At 39.8% G+C, this 8,637-nt stretch overlaps 1 protein-coding gene across 2 annotated transcripts; it reads right to left on the minus strand.

The window, feature by feature from the left end:
• Nucleotides 1–42: 42 nt before the first annotated feature.
• LOC135584809 (protein NETWORKED 1D-like) lies at nt 43–8,073 on the minus strand. 2 transcript variants are annotated; one of them, XM_065149147.1, is made up of 7 exons: nt 7,965–8,002; nt 7,496–7,587; nt 7,162–7,250; nt 6,835–7,064; nt 3,837–6,046; nt 1,706–3,667; nt 43–1,416 (listed from the first exon to the last, which is right to left on the minus strand). In XM_065149147.1, exons 4-7 carry the CDS (start codon nt 6,935–6,937, stop codon nt 313–315), a joined length of 5,379 nt encoding a protein of 1,792 aa, XP_065005219.1. In that variant the 5' UTR covers nt 6,938–7,064; nt 7,162–7,250; nt 7,496–7,587; nt 7,965–8,002; the 3' UTR covers nt 43–312. The 2 variants fall into 2 exon arrangements, with proteins under 2 accessions (XP_065005219.1, XP_065005218.1); XM_065149146.1 differs by having other exon boundaries at nt 7,496–8,073.
• Nucleotides 8,074–8,637: the final 564 nt, after the last annotated feature.

Consider the following 8,637-nt stretch of genomic DNA (forward strand, 5'->3'; position numbering starts at 1 on the left):
CTTACAAAACTCCTAACATGATCGATCAATGAACAAAGAAGATGTCAACTCTGACACTGTCAGAGTCATGAACATGAAGCCACTTCCGGTCCTAGCTTGAATTCCATGTACACTTAAATACAATAACAATGCATGCATGCATAACATCATCTCTGGGGAAGCACTGGATCAAATCCCAGCATCAACAAATCACCAAGACAAACAAATCCCAGCTTCGATTCCATGCACACTCCATATATTGCTACTAATCCAGCTTCAGTTGTCCATGGAGTTGTGAGGAAGAAGAAGAAGTGAGAGAAACAGCAGGAGAGCTCAGTCACCCTTTGCTTTGGGCCGCATGCATCCGCAGGCGCCCCTCTTCTTCTTCTTCTTGACGCTGTCTCTCTTCCCATAGATGTACTCCTTGAGGAGGACTCCGGACTTCTGCACACTTCTGGTCTTCTTGCTTCTGTGTTCTTCCTCTATCTTCTGCAACGTGGATTGTGCTTTCTGCAGATCCAACTCCAACCTTCCGATCTTTTCAGACAACTTCTCTGCCCGATCAGAGATTTGTCTTCTGCTTCTGTTCTCAGCATCCTTCTTCTCCCCGGTCTGGTCGGGTGGCTCGGAAAAGCTTGCAGCTTTCTCTGTCAATTTGCTGTTGATGGCACTCAGCTTCGAGGTGGCTGATTCAGCTTCTTGTAGCTGCAGTTTGATAGCATCAAGATCGGATCTTGTCGGGTGGTTGATCTTTTCGAGTTCTTCCATGTTCTTGTGCAGTTCCTGTGTGGTTGCTTGGAGAACCATGAGCCTTTGAGCATCAGAGCGAAGCATCTCCATGACCCTTCGGCTCCATTCCTGGGGGGACTCGGCTATCTTGGCCACCTCGAGCTTGTCAACGCCCAACTCTTTCTCGGAGACCGGCTCGCTTGAGGGATGGTTTCCCTCCATTTCCTCGATCAGGTGGTGTGCTGCACTGAGCTCCTCGATTACCGGTGGCGATTTCTGCGTCTCATTGCTGCAATTACCTTCAGATGTTGTTCCCCATAGTTCAAGGGGCTGGCCCGAGGCTTCACTGGCGTTTTCCCTCTTGTTTGCGCCATGAGAATGGATGTTGCTGCTCCCATGTCGTGAAGAATTGAGAACGATGTCAAGCTGTATGTCTCTCATGATCCTCTCATACTTCATCTTCCGCATGTCAGTGTCTAGTTTGTCTTTTGATTTCACTGCTTCGATCTCTCTGCATGCAGCCTCCAAGCCAGCATGTGTTCCCAGCCTCTCCAGATCCAAGAGGCTCCTGGTCTTCCTCACCAATTTCTGAAGTGCCTTGACCTTGGCCTGTAACTTCTGCAATTCCAAGATTCCCGGCGGCGATCTCGCACTGCAAGTTTGACTTAGTTCTTGACTCCTCTGGTGAGCAGACCTTGTTTGCTTCTCCTGAATAAAGATGCAATGATTTGTCTTAGATCATACGATTGCTTATTTCTATCAGCTAAATTCCATTATTAGATTTTTTGCTTTTAATATGAACATGGCATCTTGGCTCATTTGCTTGTTTGAATCTACAACAAAGTTTCATGTGAGATGACTTGAATTTAAGAAAAAGTATGTATATTTAAATTTTGGTTAAATGAAAATTACTGAGTTTCAATCCAGTCCAAAGATCACATGACATTGTGGTTCTAATTCATTAGTAATTGGGATGCAATTGTGAAGAAAAGAACACCTGCTTTCCCTGATTGGTTGGTGATGGATGGTGCTTTCCCAAGTAGAGAGTCTGTTCTTCCAGGATAGCAATATCATCCCAAAAGTTGCCTAGAAGTGACAAATACGCATTCAGTTCTTCCTTCAATCTTCTGTTTTCTCCCTCCAGGGCATTTACTTTTTCCTTCAGTTCATCAACTCTTGCATCTCTGTGCATGAGTTCCTCATGTAGAACTTTCCTGTTCAACAAGGCACTTCTCTCGATGCTCTCACACGTTAGTATCAGTTCAATTACCTTCTCTCTAAATAGTGTTGCAGTAATCGTAGCACACTGAACGTCGTTTAACAGTGATAAAATTTCTACCTCAGAGGACTTGGTCTCATCTGTTCTTTTTGGCAATTCAGTAGTCAGATTATCTTCTTTGATTCTGAGCTTGTCGGCATGTTCATTCATTCTATCCATTTCCGATTTCATAATCTCATTTGCTTGATGAAGGCATGCAAGTTCATTTCTCTTACAGCCATAACCTTCTGAGCTGGAGATTTTCTTCTCCATTTCTTCTCTCACTATCTCAGCCTCGTTGGTGTTGATTTTAAGATCTTTTAGGTTTCTATCTCGGTTGTTCTTCACTTGTGACGACTCCGCATCCTTCTCCAGTACAAGATTATTTCCTGTATGACTTTGTAGATTCAGTTGTTCACAAACATTTATTACATTTCTAGCCATGTTCAGATCATTGTCAAGTCTTAACAGATATCTTCTGCACTCTTCCAATTTGGTAAATGATACTTTCAGATGTTTGTTTTCAAGCTCAAGCACTTCAACTTTTTCACTAATTTGTGTAATTTCCTGGACAAGGTCATTTCTTGCCTTGCAAAGGCAGTCCCTTTCATCACTTAATATCTGTAGTTCCAATCCTCTCTCAGCACTAGAATTCCGGAGTGCCACTGAAAGGTAATCCAAGGCCATAATCTCTGCAAGCATGGCACTGTTTTCCTCCTCCAATTTTTCTTTTGTCTTTCTCAACTCATGAAGTTTCTTAGACAGAAATTGATTTCCTTCAAACATCTTAGAGGTTTCACTTTGTAGTTTGCAGTGAGCCTCTTGTAACTGTAATAACTGTCTAAAAAGAGTATCCACTTCAGTGTTCAATAGTTCCTCTCTTTGGTTGCTGGCCTGTAACTTCTCCCTCAATTGCTTATTCACCTGAAGGATTTCATCATTCTTGTCTTTGAGTGCTGTAAACTCCTCTGTTCTTGTTTTAGATTTCCTGTCAAGAGCCATCATTTCTGCTCTCAGATCTGAAACATACAGTCCAAACTGCTCGAGTAGAGTGACAACAACTGATTTTTCAAGGATCAGAATTTGCTTTTCGTCATATGCCTCTGAAATAGATTTAAGTAGGTGTCTGACTTCACATAGAATAAGCTGCAAAAGAAAGTCATCTTTGACATCATCGAAAGAAACATACTTCAGATCAATCTCAAGCAATTTGACTATTCGAAGAATCCACTCCCTTAGTTTCTCATTATGCTCCACTAAAGATTCCATCTTTTTCTTGTTCATGAGGCATTCTTGTTCAAGCTCGACTATTAGTTTCTCTGCAGATCTTAAATTTTCTTCATGTCTTTGAAATCCAACAGAATGGCTCAAACTCTGCTCCTCCATATCACATAGACATCTCTGCAAGATGAAAATTTCAATCTGAGCATTCATAATTCTGTGCTGTTCCACTTCAAGCTCCTCCTCCCTTTGCCGACCTTGTTTCTCCAGGTGATAAATCTGATCTTCCAATGTGCTAAGCTGATTTTTGCTCGAATCAATAAGAGCTGTATGCTTGTCCTTTTCTTGCCTCAGTAACTGTTGTAGCTCAGCAACATGATAAAGTATTGAAGCTTTCTCCCATTCTAGATTCGAGCATTTGCCTTCTAATTCAGTGTAGCTATTCTCCAAGTTCCTTAAACTCCAGCTGATGCTTTCCACCTGAGCCAATGGTCATTTGCAATACAATAAGAAACAGGTAGAAGTGTCAAATACCTCTTCAAAAAATTCTAGACTGCATAGGTATATTAAAACAAGATGAATTTGCAGAAGTGCTAAATTCCTAGTCAGGACTGAGTGGTGAGTGGTGAGTGGTGAATGGTGCATGGACCTGTGAAACAAGAGTGTCCTTTTCAGAAAGAAGGGTAGATTTTTGATCATGAAGAGAACGGCAGGATTCATCCAAGCTTTTCAACTTTTCTTTTAGACTATCAAGTTCAGCATTCACATCAGAGAGGGAATTCTGCAAGAATGTATTTTTGTTCAAAAGTTTCTCGATATTTTGAGCAGCAGTATCCATATGAGAGATGAGTACAGCTTTTTCAGTTTGATCAAGAGAAACCCTCCTTTGGAGATTTTTGCAGGAGTCTTCTGATGTCTTTAGTTTCTCTTGTAACCTCTTTAACTCATCATTTGCATTTGAAAGTGAAGTTTCCAGTATTGCATTCCTCTCTGACATTGTTTGAATATGTTTCATGTTCTGCACATAAAGAATTTTATCATGCTCGTGTTTCTTGTTGATCTCTTTTAGGTCATTGTTGCTATTTTTCAGCTCCTTCATCAGTGCTTGAAGGGTCTCCATCTCCATTGTCACTGCATGTGTTTGGTTGTTGAGCACATGATGTCTCTCTTCTAGATTATTTTTGTCTTCTTTAAGTTGACAGAGCTCTAGATGAAGAATGTCCTTTTCCTCTCTGCAGAGTTTCAGCTCATCTTCAAGTTTTCCTTTTAAATTCTTCAGGAAAATTATCTCATCCTGCAGACTGATAATCTTTAGAGTAGACGGAAGTTTTTGTTCATGCAGTCTGTTATTTTTCTTCTTAATCTTCTGCAGTTCTTCCTCTAAGTTCCATTTAGTCAGTTCCATCTCTTTCAGCTTCTCATGGAGACCTCTCACCTCTTCCTGTGATTCAGCATACTGCTTCTCCATGTGTTCCGTGTTCTGCAAATAAAGAACTTCTTCCAACTCATGTTTCTTGATGGTCTCTTTGAGGTCACTGTTTTCATTCCTCAACTCATTTATCATTGCCTGAAGGGATTCCATTTCCAGAGACATTGCTTGTATTTGTTCTTTCAGCACTTGATGTCTTTTTTGTATATTGTTTCTGTCTTCTTTAAGCTGACAGAGCTCTAGATGAATAACTTCCTTTTGCTCTCCACAGTGATTCACTTCATCTTCAAGTTTTCCTTTTAAATCCCTCAAGAGAATGATCTCATCTTGCAGATCGATTATCTTCAGTGTAGATGAAAGCTTTTGTTCATTCAGTCTGTTATTTTCCTCCCTAATCTTCATCACTTCATCTTCTAAGCTCAATTTGGTCAGCTTCATTTCTTTCAACTTCTCAAGTGCAACTCTCATCTCTTCCAGGGATTCAGTGTATTGCTTCTCAAGAGACCAGAAATCGATTTCGTTCTTCATGCTTTTTACATGTTCATCATGCAAGGATATTTCTAGTTTTGCCAACTCTTCTCCCTTCATGCTAATCTCTTCCTGTTGCTCTCTTGTTTTCTGCTTCAGCATGTCAAGTTCCAATTCCAAAGATTGATTTGCCTTCTCCAAAACAAGTCTTTGCTCCTCAGCACTAGTTAATCTCTCAGTTTGGATTAGCATCTCATCATTAAGCTTCTTAAGGTCTTCTTGGATGCAAGATATTTCTGTTTCCAGATAAGATGCTCTTGCCACAGATTCATGGTATCGACAAAGAGCATCTTCGTTTTCTTTGGAAAAGGCCTCTTTTAGCTGTTGAACTTCTGTTTCAGCTCCATTGGCACGCACTGACTCCAACTTGATCTGATTCTTGAAATCCAAGTTTTCCTGCGACAACCTGGAATTCTCTTCCCGAAGTAACTTCAACTCTGAATCCTTTCCATCATCCTCTTGAGAGTTGAAGCCCTTTGTCATGATCACTTCAGCAAATGCTGCATCAATCACTTCAGGAAAAGCCCCACTCATCTTCATGGCATCATAGAATGATGGCACACCTGAAGCATCGAGCCTTGAACCATTAGCATCAATTAGTTCCATGAGCATTTCAGAACTAACTGGCTCCACATCTGCAGCAGGAAATCCAGAAGGGGATTCATCAGATATCTCAAGCGGAATTTGGTTGGGGAAGACGACAGCCATAGTCTGGTGAGCCTGACGAAGCACCCCAGTGGCATGGTCGTATCTTTCTGCCAAAGCACGGTAAGCTCGGTAGAATTCCTCTACCAGTTTCATGAGCTCGGGGCGCTTCTTGTAGTACATTTCTGCTCTTTTTGCAAAGGAATCAGCATCTTCTTCAATAATTCTGATCATGGCTTTGACCTTGCCATCCATGTCTGTGCAGGTAACCATATATGATTAGATACAGCGAAATGAAACAACATTCATTACAAGTGACCAGAGGAAGTATGAGAATAGCTACAAGAGCAATTTGAATTGCCCAAGAACCAATTGCACCAGCAAGTTCTTATTTTCTTTCCAATTCTACCAAGGTGATAGCTTTCTTACATCCAAAGAACATGAGTCTTTAGCTATTGTAAGATGTCTAAAATTCTTTTTGTGATCTACTTGGCATATCCAAATGTGAAGCATGAAACTAGCTATAGTGAAGAAACTAAAATTAGAAATATCTAGTAAGTTTGAACTAATTACAAATCCCTGGTCAAAATAATGCAAATCTTCGTAGCCTAAAAAATCGAAATATTGCATGAAGAGTAAAATTTTAGCAATGCAGGTGATCCGTAGACTTTTTGAAAATTTGTACAGGAAAATAGGATTCTCTTTACTTGTATTTCTGTATTTGCTGCTGGATTTGGTTGTGTTTGAGGATAATCATCATGCACGGCATAACTGAAAACTAAACAAGGATAATAACACAAGCTTATTAGCATAGAGGTAAAATTCATATGAATTAACAAGATCCAGAATTATAAATTATCAGATGTTTTATGCACCCTTCTTTCAAGTGTCTAAAGTGATTAAGCCTGTTGAACTCCTCACTTATGTAAGTAAATAGTATATTTTGGTACTTCAGTTCAAAGATTTCAATGTAAACTTCATTTGGGACATCTAATGCATGGGATTCTCTATCCATCAAAGAAGAAGAAAGAAAATTTCTGTTTACCTGCAAGGTTTTCTTGAAGCCACTTAGAATTCTTTGGGCTGATATGACTATTCCACCACCATGAGTACAGGCGCCTGGATTCAGAATGTGACAGTGTTGCCATGATCACAGGCAAACTGATGGTATCTGCTTCTACCTAAAACCTCTTCAGCATCATGGAATCCCGGGTAGAAGATCCAAGCCAAAAAGAAGAACAATTCCAGATCATGAACTGAATTGGTTCATCTCCTCTTTAAGAACAGATGACAGCAATAACATTAAAGTCAAAGTTCAGTAACTTGAAGACACGAACAAGATTGAAGAAGAGCATGAAAATGAGGTGTCTACCGATGTGGTGAGGCAGCAAGCAGACTTGGAAAGCAATCCAAGTTCTTTGGCACACAGCAACTTGTACCAGCATACCAGCAAGATCACAGCTGAATTCCAAGAAGAAATGTTTCAGAAAACATATAAGATATATCTGAGCTTTTCTGGAGATCTAAAATGCAGAGGAGTACATCAGAAATGATAATTAGGCAGAAAGCAGAAGGAATCAGAAAGAAGAGCAGAAGTGAGAATAAGAACTCAGCAAGAAATTGGGGAAAATTCTACTGTTTGTCCTGAAGCAAAAGAGATCGATCAAAGGAAACAGCACTCGTTACTGGAAATGAAAGTTGCATACCATAAGGAGAACAAAAGCCTTTCTTTTGATTTAACAAGCAACCGTGCTGAAAGATTCAGCTGCTTTTCCACCACTGCCATCCCATTTCCCTGCTGCAAAAGAGACCTTTGTGCTTGTGTGAGAGACAGATAGAAAGAACTAAATTCCTACACACCGGTAAGATCCAGAAGAAGGAGAAGAGAAACAAAGTAAAAGACAACAGAGAAAGAAAGAGAGAAGAAGCAAGGAGATGATGCAACTCTGTATGGCAAACTTTGGTAGATTTGTGGGAGTTGGAATTGCCACTACACCTTTGAGAATGCAATCAATTAACTACTAACCACCTTCTTTACACTTGCACTTGTATACTGAATGCCCAGTACCACAAGATCCATGCACTAAAATACTGGGAAGGATCATATCAAGTAAAGAAAAAGAAATAGCAACAGGGAGGAAGAGTCACTCCATGCTGTAGTGACCCTGCTGTCACCTGTCCTTTGCTTCCACTCAAGAAATGTTGCATGTTTGTTGCCATTGACTGCTGGTGATGTTTTAATATGCGAAAGTTCTTCAAGGGTTCTTCTTCCTTCTCCCACATTTCCTATGAATTGCTTTTTGTTTAACAATGGCATGGACAGTACTGAGCTGTGGACTGATTCTTTGATTACATACTATAGTAATTGAACATCCTTACCTCAATCATTGTGGACACTTGGGATGAGACATTAATTAATTACATTGGTCCACAAGCATGGTTTCACCTACATGACTACCTATCTAACATTCCACTCCAACCTCCAACCACTAAATTGTGTCTAATTTTTCACTTTTATAAAGTGACATCTGATTTATCTACAATTATATATATATAGGACATTAGATAGGACATTGTTATTAGCTCAACTAAAGTTCCACTTGTGATATTGTTGAAAGTTTTGATTTATTAACTTATTCGGTCGGGATTACTGAAACGAAATGTTCTAAGCCTAAGTTAATAATAATATATTCATCAAATTCTTATAAGATGTCAGTTTAGATTAAGTCATGAATAAATGCATATTATTTGACGAGCATCTTCTGCATCATAAGGTTATAATGATTCTTCTTTATCTGCCATTACTGGCAAATTAGAAACACTTTGAAGGTGTATAGTCTAGATGGGA

The sequence above is a fragment of the Musa acuminata genome, chromosome BXJ3-4, assembly GCF_036884655.1.
Source record: "Musa acuminata AAA Group cultivar baxijiao chromosome BXJ3-4, Cavendish_Baxijiao_AAA, whole genome shotgun sequence".
NCBI classification, from domain to species: Eukaryota; Viridiplantae; Streptophyta; class Magnoliopsida; order Zingiberales; family Musaceae; genus Musa; species Musa acuminata.

Coding starts and splice junctions, on each gene's coding strand:
- LOC135584809 (XM_065149146.1), bottom strand. CDS start 6,937: ATGGCAACACTGTCACATTCTGAATCCAGGCGCCTGTACTCATGGTGG. Junction 6,047..6,834: donor GCTTCAAGAAAACCTTGCAG/GTAAACAGAAAT, acceptor TTACCTGCACAG/ACATGGATGGCAAGGTCAAA. Junction 3,668..3,836: donor AGGACACTCTTGTTTCACAG/GTCCATGCACCA, acceptor CCATTGGCTCAG/GTGGAAAGCATCAGCTGGAG.